The sequence below is a fragment of the Meleagris gallopavo genome, chromosome 7, assembly GCF_000146605.3.
Source record: "Meleagris gallopavo isolate NT-WF06-2002-E0010 breed Aviagen turkey brand Nicholas breeding stock chromosome 7, Turkey_5.1, whole genome shotgun sequence".
Classification (NCBI taxonomy): Eukaryota; Metazoa; Chordata; class Aves; order Galliformes; family Phasianidae; genus Meleagris; species Meleagris gallopavo.
Window position 1 is genome coordinate 33718232 of NC_015017.2, and position 16561 is coordinate 33734792.

The 16561-nt window shown below is 40.4% G+C and overlaps 1 protein-coding gene across 1 annotated transcript in view; it reads left to right on the forward strand.

Annotated features, from left to right (window-relative positions):
- Positions 1-14414, forward strand: part of LOC104911858 (thrombospondin type-1 domain-containing protein 7B-like) — a 56619-nt gene extending 42205 nt beyond the window's left edge. The window contains exon 6 of the mRNA XM_031554325.1: positions 14212-14414. Within this exon, the coding sequence (XP_031410185.1) occupies positions 14212-14414 (203 nt within the window). The remainder of the gene's footprint in view (positions 1-14211) is intronic.
- Positions 14415-16561: the final 2147 nt, after the last annotated feature.

Consider the following 16561-nt stretch of genomic DNA (forward strand, 5'->3'; position numbering starts at 1 on the left):
AACGTAAAGGCCGTGGCAAGTAATACATTTAAACTGCGTTTAAGTAGAAAAGACCAGAATATCAAAGTCTAAAAGCAATAAACATTAATTTATTCAGAAAGTTTTTATTTTTTCTTTCTAGTTTATATGTTCTTTTCGCACGCTGTCATTTAATGAGGTTATACTCTGATTAAAGTGAAAAAAAAAAGTAAAATTAAAGGGAAATGTTTTATTTCAGTAGATAAAAATGTAGCTTTTAAAGTATTTCAGCTCGCCCTGCGTTGTCTGAGCCGGCTGCACAATTCTTCCTTCAGTGTGGCTGCTAGACTAACAGATTTGGGGGAAAAAACTCCCCCTTATGTAGAGTTTCTATTGAAATCCACATTTTCATTTTCTGTGACAACTAACACAATTCCAGTAATCCTTTTCAAATATTCGCTGGCAGTCTTCCCAGACGTATATTTTGAAGGTTAAATGGTTTAGGATTTATGTACTCTACTATGTAGGTAGATGTGAATAAGCTAATAAGCCTGTATGGTGTCTCCATTGCCATGACCAGCTTGGATCTCAGGAAGCTGTGGCAGCATGGAGTTGGAGCTGGTTAATGAACTGTGGTTCTCATCTCTCTGCTGGGCTAATGAGCCCAGGGTGAGGTGCTGGGCTGGAAAACTGCTGTTACTGGTCGCAGTGCTCACTTGGGTATTGTTACATAGTGCTGCTTCACGTGGTGTACCTGCCTGGCAGCTTGAGGTTTTGGCTTTCTGTCTAGGAACATCTCTGTTCTTTGTTTTTTTTTAATAGGCTGCAGTTGGCATGAGTACAGAGCAATAATTAAAATAATATTCCATGAGGTTTGCATTTTAGTACTGCAGTTTGATTAAAATTGGATCTGCTTTTTCCTCTCCCTTGAGAAACGTTGCTCTCTTTGTGGCTAATGAAGAGGAACAGCCACTGCGATCAATATTTATGGTGTCAGTTGGGGCAGAACCTGCAGTTCTTTCAGCCCTTTTTGTACCGTGGAGCTGGAATGGATGTTGTAACTCCAAGGTAATTAATGGCTAACTGTGCAACTTGACATGGAGTCTTGAATGACATTTCTTTGTATTGTTTCTTCTGAGTCACGTGTGACTTGCACAGGTTTGCTGGTTCTCACAGCTGATGGGGCAGAAGTAGGACTGTGGTTTTCTTCAGTGATGTACTTTTGGATCCCTCACTTATGTCCGTTGATATTAATTCGTGTGTTCTCTGAATTAGAAGCAGTCTCACTTGGGAGTAGCAACTCTTGCCATTGAACACACACTTGAAGGGAACATGTATGCATTCTTTCAGCTGAGTTCACTGAAAATCTAAGAGAGAAGAATTCTTTTTATACTTCAGTCTCTTTTACACGTCCCGATAACTGCTGAACATAGCGAATGTTTAAGTCAGAAGTGAGTGTTGCAAAGTTGCTGGCTGTTCTGCGCTTCTGCATCTTACTGGTTTTTGGTCTGCTCCTGTCTGTGCTGGAGCATTATTGTGCAGCTGATCATGAAGTCCACAGAATCTAACAGTATTCTCTGTTCATGTTCGCACAGCTCATCTCTGATTCCTTCAATGCTTTCCCGAAATAACCGTATCATCTTTGAACTCTTGGTGGGTTGCTCCTTGCAAAGTTCTCCTGTTCTCTGCCAGTGACAGGGGCTGGAGGCAGTCCAATGTAATTAGTGAGTATTTTGGAGACTGCTTTGGCAGCCCTGTTAAATATGTGCAGTCAAGGCAGGATTACTATGGGGGCTCATCATTTTTCTCATTAGGGCACCTCTATGATCTGTACTCTTTTTTTTTAATTGGAAATTAGCCACTCTTATTAACACAGGAGATACCCTTTGGTCAAAATTATGACGTAGGATAAATGTGTATAGTTCCTAATAAAGAGAGAAAATACATCTGCGTACATCAGGGTGGAAATTTGCCCTTTTGTGTCCATTCCATTTCTCTCAGAGGAGAATTTCATTTTCTAGTAAAGGCAATAAATTTTCACTGCTCAGATAAGTGACTACAGAGGTTCATCATCAGGATTTGAGGAAATAAGCCTCCTAAGAAGATGGATGATGACAAGGGGAGTAAGAGTTGTTATCCAATCATTTGTCACAGTCTAGAGTATTAAGATATATGGGCAAGCCCCCTACACAATGTGTAAAAGTTCCTTTTTCCATCAGATGGTTGGTACGTAATAACTTATCTTGTGTGTTCAGCCAGTATTACATGCTCTCTGAAAACTCATTTTGTTTGCCTCTCTGGGTGCACAGTAACCATATACATTATACCCTTATATATTGATGGGAAGTATTCAAACATCATCAAAATGCAGCCCCACGATTAGTGAAGGTTAGAGCTGGCTTCCCTGGTGCTCACATTGACTCCCTTCCCTCTGCCCTCCATCCCTGTCCAGATGTTAACACAAACTGCCTTGCCTGGTGTGCTGATACTGCTGTGCTCCTGGCTTTCTCCGGAGACTTTTCACTCTGACTGCTTTCCTGCGATTCCCTGTTTTACAGGAGCTTTCCTCAGATTCTTCCCTTGTCTCAAGGCTTCGAAACCATGTAGCAACCATTGGGTACAGTGTCAGTGAAAAATGAGATTAAACATTCATGGCTGTGAGAGAGTGTGTTAGCATATATGTATTAATTCAACACTTCCTGCTGGCTTTCAATATGTTGGGAGGTTACGCTGCCAGTGAGGTGACTTTAAACTCTCTCCCATCTGTAGAAGAATACATTTCAATTGGTTGAGAGCAAGTAAAATCTTGTTCTGCTTTCCTAGTTTCAAAGCAACCTTGCCCCTTTATTTTAACAAGCAAGCATTCCTCTCTAGACCAAGTATAGTTAAGACCAAATTTAGAAATAGTTTTTTTGTCCTCTGACAAAAAGTTGATTGTTACTCTGGCATGGGAGCTCTTTTCCTTGTCTTTTAGCAGTTTGTTCACTTCATGATGTTAACAATGCAAAGCCTGTGGCTTTGGCTGCCTTGGTGACCTGCTCCCTGCTTTGCTGCTTGTTGCAGGATATCACGCACAGGTGAGGTTTGCCCTGCTCCAGCTGGGTATGCTGTGGCATGGAGTAGCTCAGGAACCTGACTGCCATCAGCTGAATCTGAGAGCTTGGCATCTTGCACAAAGTCTTAGAAAACTCTGGGAAATCCTCCAGTGTGGCAGCTTCCTTATATCTCTCTGCTGGAGTTTTGATCTGGCCCTCAATGCGTTTCCTCCAGCCTGTTTGGGTATTTCGTGACCAAAAATCTCTATGGGGTTGATATATTTGTTTGCATTTCTTTCTTCTGGCTGGCTTGGCAGGATGTGCTGACTGCTGATGACTCACAAGCAGAGAACTTTTATTTCATTCTCCTTGGTAAGGCTTTTAGTTATGAAAGTATCAGGCTCAGTCTTTGGTGGTGGCCTGGAAACCTGTGTAAGGGATGTAGACATGGTGGGAACTGAGCAGGTTTCCAGCAGCCTGACTTCAGTTTGAATGTGCAGCCCTTTGGGCATTCAGTGCCTGGCCATGAATGGGAGATCTGCTCTTCTGGGCTCAGGAGGCGTCGGGCCATGTTTTCAGGTAAACAGAATGCAATTTTGAGGTCTAGCTGTGTAACTACAGCACTAATAACAGCTACCGTTTTTGATCCCTCAGTACTGAATATAAAGGTGGTCATTTCTGTTACATTTTCAGAGTTCTATTCTGCAGGCTTTTTTTCCCCATTTTTGCCTTATCTTTGATTGAACAATCTCCTGAAATGTGATGAGGACATGGTCTGCAGAAAGTCATCTGCTTGTCTTTTGTTCGCAATGACTCTGAGGCGTGTGAGCGGCAGTTATCTCAGCTGCTGATCAATGAAGCTGGAGCTAATGTGTGAAGTGACCTTTTGGAAGAAAAAGAAAGTTGTGCCAATATTACAGTCGTAGTTTGAGTCAACTTTCACGCTTCATCATGTATTTAGTTGCAGAAGCTGCCACTTCACTGATTTGTATTGCCATATCACTCAGTATTATGTCAACCAAGTCAAGAGACGTTCAGAATTTGTCTCGTTTGTCAGTTGTCATGTTTTCATTGGCCATGTATCATGATTGGCCACGTTACATGATGACCTTCATCGTTTTAAGGTTAGATATCACCTGATCTTCATTGTTCCTCCATGGTATTATTCCATCTGACAGCAGATAGCTCCAAACAAGTGTGGAGACTTGTATTCTGCACCCATCTCACAGGTGTTCACTGGGTTGCACTTTTCATGGAAACTGAGTTTTCCACGCTGGCTAAATTCCTCCTGTGCTTTCACTTGTTTGTGTTTCCTGTAGTTTGAAGCTGCATAGCTACATGGTTCCCCATTTGGTGGAGCCAGTGGGATTTTTACCTTTGAAATTAGACGTGGTTTTTAGCTGCCGAGGGGTAAGGAAAGGTTATGCTCTAGCACTGCCCTGCTCAATGCTTTTGTAGTGCTTAGGAGTCTGATGAATGGAGCACTCAATTGTTTAGCATCTATCAAATTTTCACTTGCAACACCTAAACAAATACTTTTGTTTAGCGTTACTTTTTTTTACCTTACTTTTTCTCCAAAGATATAAAATGTAATTTTGCTATGTTAATCCACAAACCTAAAAGAAGCATTTGCTGTTGCTTAAGTTACCCTTTGAATGAAATAGCATCTGAATTGAAATTTTAAGTATGCATGAAGACAGTAAGGTAGCGTTTGCAGTTAGGATTTCAATAATTTATGGAATTAGCAGAGCTTTATTATATTTCTATGCCTGTGTGCCCTCAGTTGAGTAAAAGTTGTAATAAATATAAGTTCAAAGGTAAAATTTTATTGCTGCGCATGAGAGGATGAAAAATAAATTAGAGTAATGTAATCATGCTCATATATGTTATGAATTTTGAACACTGTCTATTAGAAGGTTTGTCAAAATGTGCTTAGCTTTGAAAATACAGATTAACGCTGAAGGTTTTAATATTGTTCTTCCTTATGTGCGTGTTCCTTGAGAATATCAGTGTAAAATATCTCCTGCCGAAAGCAATTGTCATGAAATGACACTTTCCCATTTTAATAGCTGAATAATCAGAACAGAAATATTTTCTAAGTTGCTGAGAGGTTATTGCTTTTTTCATGCAAAGAAATTTAGCGGTAGAAAACCAAATTTTATACAGATTTTCTCTAGTTTTTCTGTTTCAGTTCTTATATTTGAAAAGTGTGCCCAAATGCCTCCTGACAGTCCTGACAGTTCCAAGCGTTTAGAAAGGGAGAGGGAAGCCTTCATCTGATTCCATTTACTGATTCTGTGTTTTCCTTTAATCTAGTAGTAAAGTTAAAACAGTACTTCAACAACATCAACTGGAAAACCTGGGAGGGAATGCCTGGATTGTATCTATGTGGGCTCTTTACAGTTCATACATGTTTGTTTTTTGTTTGGTTGGTTTTTTTGCTGCTGTGGAGCAGCACAAAGAAGAACCAGTCAGCACTGCAGGCTTACTGGGAGAGCAGCTGTTGCTGCCAGCTCAGCACATAGGCCCACCTTTAGCACCCTGAGAACCCCAACTTTGGACACGTTTTGACATCAAAGTCAATTCCTTCTCCTGTATTTTCTTCAGTTACTGTGTGTTTATCCTCTTTGTTTTTTCCTCTGTGAGCAGCATTAGCTCTTTTAGAAGTCCTTTTAACACAGCCTTCAAGCAAAAGCCCCAGTTATTTGGTCTGAAACAAGCACTGGGTGGAATGCTTGTAGTCCAGCTCCATGTGCCATCATCTGGAGTCAGCTGCCATGGTCCAGCATCATGAGAGCTCTGAAAGAACACAGTGGGCAGTATGCCCTACTGAGCAGAGGTTTGGGGCCATGACATCCATCTCGTGGTGGGTGCTGCTCTGCTGGCAGTGCCCCAGTTCCCAGTGAGTATGGTAATGTCAGCCAGTGCTGCCAATATGCTCCATCTTGCTGTGTCAGCACCCAGTGACAGCACTCGTGTCATCAGAATAGCAGAGAAAGAACAAGCACTTCTGTGGAAAATAGTTTTGCCAAGTGAGAAGAAGGAAGAGGAGAGTGCTGCATGATCTAGAGCAAGCTTCATGCCAAGAACACTTATCAGCTGTAAATCTATATACGCTTTCTGGAGATGGAAAATAACAGGAAATTTTTAAGTAACCCTTCCATATTTTAGGTCATGATAAATGCTTCCTGCCTTTAAATTCTTGTATTGATGTAGCTGAGGTGCAAACAGGACTAAGCTGTTGTTACAGTGTAATCAGCATTACTGTATTATCATTTGTAGAGGATGGAGCACTTTGGAGTCCAGATGCACTGTAAATGGCACTAAAGGAGTGATGCAGTACTGACTAAACGTGTAGGCATCGTTATTTATGATGTGATTAAAGTTCCACCTCATGGGCAAAGGAGAAGTGCACAGAAAGTAGTATTTATATTGGTTTCTATATTTGATTTCTCTCCATTTTGAGTACTAAATGATCTACACAAAATACAGTGGGAATTAAACGCTCCTGTTTTTTCTAAAATTTACAACTTGAAAATGGTTCAAGCATAAGTACGGTTAGCTACAAGTATCTTAATGTATCTGAAAACTATCTTATGCAGTTGAGACTTATAGTTTGATAGCTGGGAGAAGGTGTGTACAGTGATAGCTTTTATTCAAAACCAAGTGGTTCAAGGTGTGTATTGCTCTGGTCTAGAATAGATTTCAGTCCTTCATTGAGCCCCTTGGCTGGTGGTCAGTCTGTGTTACTGCATGTCTTGTTGTGTGAGCTTTTAAAGCTCTCCAGGACATCTAAGTACAGTGTGTTCTGAGTTTTGTGCATCAGTTAGAGGCAAAATTGAAAACTGAACTACGACTGTTAGTAGCACTAATAAAAGCAAAGAGAGCCTGGCATTTGGCCCTGCATGCTCTGAGCATTGCCTGATGGATTGTGGAAGCTCTGAGTGGCTGTATGCGATTGGGCCACACTCTGCATCTGAACTAAGAACACATTTTTGTCTTAACTGCTTTTTAAATGAGCACTTATTTTTAAGAGGTTGGCATAAATCTAATTTTAATTTACTGTTTCCATTTTCTTTTGCATTGATCCTCTTTCTGTGGAGATTCAATTTCAGACTTGGAGAAAGATGTTTTTCAAAGATTCCAGATGGTATTTGCAATTATTTATTATCATTAGCATTCACTGTCTCTGAAAACAAGTCTTTTGCCAGCTTAGATAAACCATTTCTGTTGCATTCTTGTTTACAATTTTTCAGTCTTATGTTGATTAAAACTCCCTCTTGGGTTGATTTCTGTGGCTAGAAGAGAAAAAGTGAAAAAGGTTTCCACACTGTGTAGCAAATTGTTAAGTCTTACTTGGGAATATTGCTTGGATAATAGTCAGTCATAGGCTTGATGACTATGAAGAGCCAGCAAGGTACATCATTCTTAAGGTGAGCATAATCAGAACAAAAAAATAATCATAATCAAAACAGTAGGTATAAAAGCATTGTACCTTTTCCTGCTCTCATGACTTTTCCTTATTGGGTTGTTCGCTGTGTGAGAGCACCATTAATGTAGTTTGCCCTGTGTAATATGTCAGTTCTTTTGTTTGTTTGTTTTTTGTGGGGGTCTTAAGTGTGAAGATGGCATCTTAATTCTGTGGAAATTGAGTGTTTAGAAATCTCTGGCTGTGACGCATTGGGAATAAAACATCACCTTCTTTATTCTAAATTGAAGTGCCCAAATGCCTCCACTAGAATTAACATGTCCTGCTGTACAGGTGTTTAAGATGAAGTGGACTCTGTATACTATTGGAATAAATAATTCATAACAATTGTTTTTTTCTTAAAGTTTTGGAATTAGACATATATTTATAGTATTTAAATGCATTTGACTTGCTTGCATAATTGGTTTCTGCAGTATTTTGTATTGGTTGGCATTTTGAACAAAGCAACACTGGGAAGAAAGCAGAGGGACACCTGCTTCAGTTATACTACGGCATCTATTTCAACAATAAATCTTAATTGTAATCAGTCTTGATCAACCCACCTGTGTAGATTTGTTCATTTATAATTAGTAGGGATAATGAAGGAAAAGAAAAGGATGTTAGGAGAGAGGGGTAAAGGAGGGAACAGAACACCAATTATTAGGAACAGCCACTTGCAGTTATGTGCTCTTCTCTGTGAATACAGCAAGCTCATGTTTACCTTCAGGTGCCACGTGAGCAATTTCTCTTAATTCAGGAGCAGTTGTATGTGCAACCACAAGATAGAATTAATTCTTCTGCTCTTATTCCCAAGCCCAGCAGGTGAATGCACAGCAGTTTTTAAAAAATGGCTACTTGTCTTTGTGTGTGAGATAGGAAATACATTGGAGCCAGTGTGCTATGTAGGGAACTCTTGCAGCTCTATTATTTTTTAACTTGGAGACTGGTGGCTGCTGTAGCATACTCCATAGTGGTATACCTGGGGTGCTCTCTGCAGGCTTGCCAGCTGCTCACTGAAGTGCCTCTCACCAGGGCTCGGTTTCATGGAACTTCCTTGGAGCTACAAATCAATTTTCTTATGTATATTTACATAAACAAAAAGGGAAAAAACGGCTGGGGTAAACAGTCCAAATTGCAGTGGAAGATGTGTGGGAAAGAAGAAGAAATAGCTCATCTTTCCATGCACTTCATCTGTTTCTCATAAGCACTGTAATGGTCATAAGGGAGCCCAGCTGCACATAGCTGTAAGGGTGTGCAGGGATGAGGGCCAGCCTATAGATTTTGCAGTGCCTTCATAATGTATTTACAGGCATATTGTTTCTTTTTCAAATTTATTCTGATTCTGTTTTTGTACCTTTTTATTTTATTTCTCCTTATCCTTATTACCCAAAACTTTATTGTTTTTCTTCCCAGTGCATTATGCAGTTGAAAGTGTTTTTTCTCTAATCTAATGCATTGGTTTTCTTAATTGCATTTTAGCTAAGCCTTTTGACTCAAACCCTTCATGATTGTATCGTCTGTTCTTTTTTTCCTCAAAATGATCCTGGTTGCATTAGTGCTTATTTCCTCTTTTCCATTATGAATAGCTGTTTTTTCTTCTCTCCTTCATCTTTTCTCACGGCAGATCTTTACCTCCATTTGTCTTCATTGCCGTTTCATTTGTCCTTTCTGCTATGGGACTCTGATAATAGTGATGGACCGCTGCAATTAATTTTATTCCATACACCACTGCTTGCTTAGACAAACTGACACCGCTCTTCTCAGCTGTTCTTACCTATTGACCAGCACTGGCAAAAATCAGCCAGGAGCTACAAACTTTAGTGAAGTGCTGAAGGCAGAAAATCATAGAATCATAAAATGGCCTGGGTTGAAAAGAACCACAATGCTCATCTAGTTTCAACCCCCTGTTGTGTGCAGGGTCGCTGACCACCAGACCAGGCTGCCCAAAGCCACATCCAGCCTGGCCTTGAATGCCTCCAGGGATGGGGCATCCACAGCCTCCTTGGGCAACCTGTTTCAGTGCATCACCACCCTCTGTGTGAAAAACCTTCTCCTCATATCTAACCTAAGCCTCCCCTGTCTCAGTTTAAAACTATTCCCCCTCGTCCTTTCACCATCCACCCTCATGAAAATCTGTTCCCCCTCCTGTTCATATGCTCCTTTCAAATATTGGAAGGCCACAGTGAGGTCTCTCCGGAGCCTTCTCTTCTCCCAACTAAACAAGCCCAGTTCCCTCAACCTTTCTTCAAATGTGGGATGTCTGGGCACAGCAGCCCCTGCATGTCCTCACTCATCTCCAGGGCTGGCAGAAACAGCGGAGGAGAATCAGTGGTTTTGTTACAGCAAGAACACATTGAACATGGTTATAAGCAATTTCTCCTATTGTTGTAGTGTGAGTGTTATTACTTTTAAGCATAATGTTGTTGTTAGTAGATGAGATGCCTGAGCCCAGATACTGCCAGCAGACAGCACTCTCGGAATGTGGTTGCCGTTAGCGAAGTGGCACGCAGTCAATATGAATTCCTCTGAATTTACTACTGCCTGTTGACATCTTATTCTGTTACAGGCAAGTATTTAATCAAAGTTTATTGTCATTCTTCTCTGAGATTTAAGTGGGAAATAAAATTTTACGATACGTATAGTATTTTAGATGACGGCTTCATTATTTCCACTGAATAATTTGAAATGCTACAAGGAGAAATATTGATGTCAAACTGGTAATTGTCATTAAATATGCAGCATTTTTGCAGCAGTCACTTGTGCAAAAAAATAAATTTCCTGAACTTACAGGTAGCATTGCAGATCCCTCTGAAATGTAACATTAAGTTTTTCACACAGAGGGTGGTGACACAGTGGAACAGGTTGCCCAAGGAGGTTGTGGATGCCCCGTCCCTGGAGGCATTCAAGGCCAGGCTGGATGTGGCTCTGGGCAGCCTGGTTTGGGCATGGGTTGCTGGGAAGAACAGGAATATTGCTCTGGAGCTGGGATTTCTGAGAGGTGTCATGCAAAGTAGGCAGATGGGTTTCATGCTGAACTTCTGCAGAGTGAAGTGTTGCTGTTTATTCAGTATCTCACTGTGCAGTGCTTTATTCAAAACCATGAAAGTATCTTCTCCTTCTAGAATGGAAATAGCAGTAAGAACAAAAAATTCTGGAAAAACAAACTTTATATTTCAAGTAGAGTTCTGTGTTGTTGTTTTGTTTTGCCCATTGGGAAGAATTTCATTTGTTTATAAGATGAACCAAAAATTTGTCTTGGTGTGTGTTTCTCCATGTAGTTCCTTCTGTTGACTTGTTAATTCAAATACAAAACCCGTACATTAGGTTATAATCAACTTTATTACCAAATATATTTGCAAAAATTCTATGTTTGTCTTTCATATTTATTACACTCTAACCGTGGAAGAAAAGGGATTCAATCTTTACTATATTGAAAACGTTATCTGTTGTGTAACTGATGTAGCATACACTGCTTAACAGCTGTGACTCGTAACATGCAGGTAGAAGTTCAGTTTTGCAGCTAGTGCTTTCCTTGTGCAGTTGGGTTAGCAGCAGTTTCACAAGGATAGAAAGCATTTCCCAAGGTTCGCTCCGATGAGAGCCCCACTTAATTTCCACCCAAGTGTTCTCAGCGTGAGGATGAAGCTCTTCAGTCGATATCGTCCTCACCAGTCCTCCAGCTGCATCTCACCAACTGCTTGGCTTTGCACTCCTGAGGGTCACAGCAGGAAAAAAAAAAAACACTCGTCAGAGCAAACGCAACTCCTTGAGACTAATTCTGGGCACTCTGCCAACGTCAAGGTGGGGAAAAAGACAAAATGAGCAAGTGAGACCTGAAGGAGAGGCAATGAGGGTTGTGGCAGGTAACCCCTGAGGTGGGTTGGATGCGTTTGGATCCATTCCGCGCTAATGAGAGGACGCCTCAAGAACCAAAGAACCTTCTGTTTTTCTTTAGAAGTGTCTTCTGCCCTTCAGCCTTGGGCGCTGGTGTTTACTGCTGCGCACTGCTCTAAGTTTATACCGGCATTGCAGCAATTTGTGGGCAAGAAGCAGTTTCACATCAAGAGAGAGGGTTCTGACTGGGAGAGATGGGAGACCTGAAGAAATACCGCTGTGCTCTGAGCTGTCACTGAGTTTAACTCCTGGTTATTACAAGATGAACTTCACTGCAGTGTCATCATTTCTATTCTTAAAATTCTGACTAGGGAGCGGAGTTGCAGCAGTCATTGTCAGTGCTGTCTCCTGCTCTGTTTTCCTGAAGGACGAGTGGCTTCCACAAGGACTGCATCCTTCCCTGCCACCCCATGGCTCTCCATGGCTGATTTCAGATATTGCAGCTTGAGATCTAAACACATACTTGGAGGAGAATTTGTATTGCATTTAGGTAATTTAGATGCTTAAAGTGTTATTTAGCCAAGAGAAAGCCTCCTCTAGAAAGATTATTGTGAACATCTGCAATAAGAATTCTACCTTCAAGGTTTTGGGTAGACAATTTAGAAGCTGTGAAGAATTTAATATCTTTTGTAAGTCTGTGACGGTGCATAAAGCACATTTGATATGTGTCCTGTTAGAGTATTTTTTCATAGGAAATAAGAGGTATTACCTTCTTTTGTAATATATGGTGGTTTTCTGAGATCTCTCTGCTAGGCACTTGGTACAGAGCGGTGCATTTCTGCGTTAATAACAGCCAGCAATTAAACCTGAACACAGCAAGCAGAGCTATAACGTAGATCAAACTGAGTGTTGAATTGTACCTTCATGCAATCATTGGTACGCTCTCTATAGCAAAACTCAAATCTCCCTTTTGCTGAAGAACTTTGAATTGCAGCCTCTGTTCACGGTGCTGCTGCTGCTGTCACCTGTTATAAATCCTACGGAGAGAAGCAGAAGGCAGATTTTGCTTCTTTGCCAGAACTGGGGAATGCAACTCTCTGCTTTCACCCAGGATTGTGGGTGGAAGAAGGTGGGGTGCTGGGTGCTTAGAGGTGATCTTTGGGAAGTTGTGAAGGCGTCAGTGGGAAGGCTCCTATGCCTCCCTGTGACTGTAAGCGATGGCAGGGAAGGGTGTGTGTTTTGTGGTACTTCACTGAAGCTTATAATCTCTTGATTTTACTGTACCAATGACTCTTAAAATCAAGTCTGCCTAGGAAACCCTCATGTTATCTGCTGCTAAATAGACAGGCTGTCAAAATGTTAGCGGGGATTTTGACACTAAAATGACTCAAGGAGACAAGTGGAATAAGGCTTACAGGTTTATCTGTTGGTTTTGTTTGTTTGTTTGTTTGTTTCTGTTTTTTAACACTGGTTTCATCTGAAGGTAGTTGTCAGCATTATGTGAGCAATGGTAATAATGGACTAATCAAAACAAAGGGTTTAAACATGATTTGCAGGGGTTGCCAAATGCAGTGCCAAAAGATGTGCTGCTCAGAAGTGAGGCTGTCTGTAAGGGGGGCTTTGGTCTTGATTTTCTTATCTGGCAGCCTTGGAACAAGTAGCAGTACGAGTGGGCATTTCAAGCCCTTCCCAATGAACATAAGTGCAAGGAAAAAGGGAAAGTATTTTTAAATGTATTTTTGCAGTCAGATTGCCTGGCTGGGTTCTCTGTTCCTTCTTATAATATGCTTGAAAAGTTTTATTTGTGCCTTGAGGGCAATGAGCCTGTCTTCATTTAGGGATGCAACTGCAGATAATAGGACTGCGCTACTGACAGCTTTATGCAGTCTCAGTAGCAGCCTCCTTCTCTTATTTACACACTTGTACATGTATTGTCTTGCAAAAGCAATCCAGATTTCTATCCTTGTGCTTATAATTGCATCTTGGGCTGCCTTGTTACAGACCCCATTCCTGTAAAGTGATGTGGAAGAGCTAGTGTTACTCTGTTGTTGCCATTATAAATTTTATTTTATTTTTCTAAGTATAATTGAGATTAGATAGTCATTATGTTTTTTTTCCTGAATTCATAATTAAAGAACTTTCAGAGGAGAATGGAAAACTTCGTAGCTTTTTTTTATGAAACTTTATCAATTATGTTGTCCTCATGGAGTCTATGTAATTAATGTAATTGCCAGACATTTCCATTGTTTTTCTTTTGTTAAAGTAGAGTTATGTTCTATTTTACTTTTTAAAACAGTAGCCCTATGTCTTCTGCTTCATCCAACATCCCTTCTGTGTGCTCTGTTCTGCTGCTCACTCTGCCAGCCGACCTTTTGGTTGAGAGGTCTGTCCTCAACCCTCCAGTTTCCTGCATTCATGTTGAGCAGGATTTTAAAGAGATTCTTCTCATCAGGATGTATACTTCTAGTCCTTGTCCCTTAGTTCGTTCCCACAGAAGGTATTTCTTCTTGGATGTGGTTTGTTTAGTTGGGCTGTTATTGTGGATCTCCTAGCACGTTCAGAAGTGGTACGTGGTCACTTCTAGGGAGGTTGCAGGAGAACCAGTGCATCTATCAGATGCTTTTCTGACCTGCAGGCAGAAGAAAACTGTCTTCTATAGGGACCTGCATAATTTATGTTGTGGGAAGTAGGTTCAGTAGTTATAGGTTTTTATTTTTATTTTCAGAAGAAATCCTTTAGGTGGTTGTTCAGCTATTATACTTTCAAGCCTGAAGCTATCCGTGTGTTCTTTTGTAGCATATTCCTCCACTGCTGGCCAGATAGTTGACATAAAGTCACTCTGGGTGATAGAAAGCATTGATAGCGAAGCAAGTCAAACTTCCCTCTGTTTGCTTTGTTTTGTTTTGTTTGCTCTAGGTGAAGAAGTACCATATCACCTTTGCTCAGAGCTTCCACGTCCTGATGTCATGGTTTGTGAAATCCCTTGTGCAACAGACTGTGTGCTCAGTGAGTGGTCCCAGTGGTCCCCGTGCTCCCATTCATGCTCCAGTAAAATTGCAGAGGGCAGCCAAAGCAGGAGTAGGTCCATCTTGGCCCTTCCAGCAGAAGGTAAGTGGTAAATATTTTAAATTAGTTGCTATTTGTTTGTTTAATGAATTGACTTGTGTTCCTCTGCCAAGCTGTGTTTAGATCAGAGCAAGTGCCAATACTGAAGCAATGAGAAATAATACATCTTGTCTGTCCTTTATGCCTAGCAACTAAAAGATCTTTCTAGGCTTGAATTAATCACAGATGCACGAGTTATTTAGAGAAATTCTGTCATGGTTCAAAATTATTTACTTTAGCCTATGAATTATTGTATGTTTAGGTCTAGGACTGGGTGTGAATTTGTTCAGGAGATCTACATCCTATACTAATGAAATTACAGCATGACATGGAAGCTTAACATGGAAGTGTTTTTATATGGTAACATATTAGTATCGATTTAGAATAGAACAGTGAGCTGTGTCAAACAAGGAAATAGAAAAGGACCTGTTTCTTTTATTAATGCAAACCTGAAATGTGTTAACCTTGTTTTTCCGTTGGAATAAGTAAATAACTTTTGATGAATATACATAATTTCTGCTGGATGTTCATGGACGCATCACGTACCTCAAGTTTAATGTACCAACAGCACAGTGATACAATTGTTTACACAGATTATGTCTTATTAAAATGATAGTCTTCTAACTTTGGTTACACATACAGTAATGCAATTCTGTACTGGTTTGTCACGGAGAATTTGAATGATACCACTGTGGGCACATAAAAATGCATAAAGCGTGAACAGGTCTAACAGACTCAAGCCTTGTTGACACAACAGAAAATATCTACTATTGTTAGCACTGTGTGCAACTAATCCATCACCAAAACACTTCAGATGCAAATCTAGTCCAGGAGAACCTCTGTTAAGTGCCATTTTGTAAATTATCATTAAAACCACCCACTCTTTCTGGGGCAGTGTAAGGACTTGATCCTGCAAACTGTTGCTCATATGAATATTCTGTATTCGCGTAAACATCATGATAAGCACTTGCAAAGAAAATTGGAACCCTTAAGGATGAAAACTGCTATGTAATTGTTGATTGAATGATAGTAACTACTAGTAAAAAAGTCTATATGCTAGAGAATAATTAAACTGAGAAGTAAAGTTGGTTTTGTATTTTCCATGGTGGGAACAAAATTTAAATTACAGACTTACGTGGAATTGTGAATGTAAAGGCTGTGCTATTGCTAATGCTGAAGAATTCTAGAAGAGCAGAAGCTCAGTGATCTCAAGAATATATAACCTGAAACACAGTAAACAGAAATATAATGCTTTGAACGGAGTGTTTCAGGCTCCTTAGAGAGGAATAATTCATTAATAAAGCCGAACACCCCAAGTGTTTCTGAACATCTTTAAAGATGAATGAAGTATTTTACCATATAGAGTCACACAGAAGATGAGAAGTTGGGGAAACTTAGCAAAACTGGAATTAGTAGTGTTGTGGCAATAGTAAAGTAATATTATGTAGCCTGACACACTCATATCCAGCTCTTAGTGAGCCACCAAAGTCTGTGGAGCTCTGCTAGCCATTGAAGATCACATTTAATTTGCTCTCAACAGAGACAGTGTTGGCCTTGGCTGTGCTCTCGGCACTCCTGGATGCCATCTCATAGTCTGACCTCAATTCAAACCCTCAGCTCATTTTCTCCAAGCTGTTCACCAGATCCCATTACGTGAAAACCAGGATGCAGTTGATAAAACTACAAGAGGGTGCTTTAAAATCACTTTTTAAAAGATATTTATTGACACACCAAATTTCGGAAAGCCTGTACAAAAGGTGAATGTGGAGGTAGCCAGTCTCAGCAGATGTAAAATGGATTTGAGGAACTGATGAACAACTGGTCCCTAAAAGGTCCATAACAGAAGACTAAAAGGGCTAGAGAGGGTTGTCCTGTCCTGCTTCCCTTGTACAAAAGTTGTAAATGAGCTGCAGAAAGTGCCTAAGCTCTCATGCTTTTTCTGAACAGCATCTACTGCCAGTTTTGCTGGCAGACTGCTAGGCTGAACAGACATTACTTATGAAAGGTATTACTTATGTGCTGAAATTAAAACTGCCTTGTTGTTACAATTGGTGATTTAAGAGAGCTTCCTTACTGTGGATGTTGGAAAAAAACAACAACGATAAAACACACAATTTTTCCAGAGGAAGCCCAAGTTTTGTTAGATCTTTTTTTTTTTTCT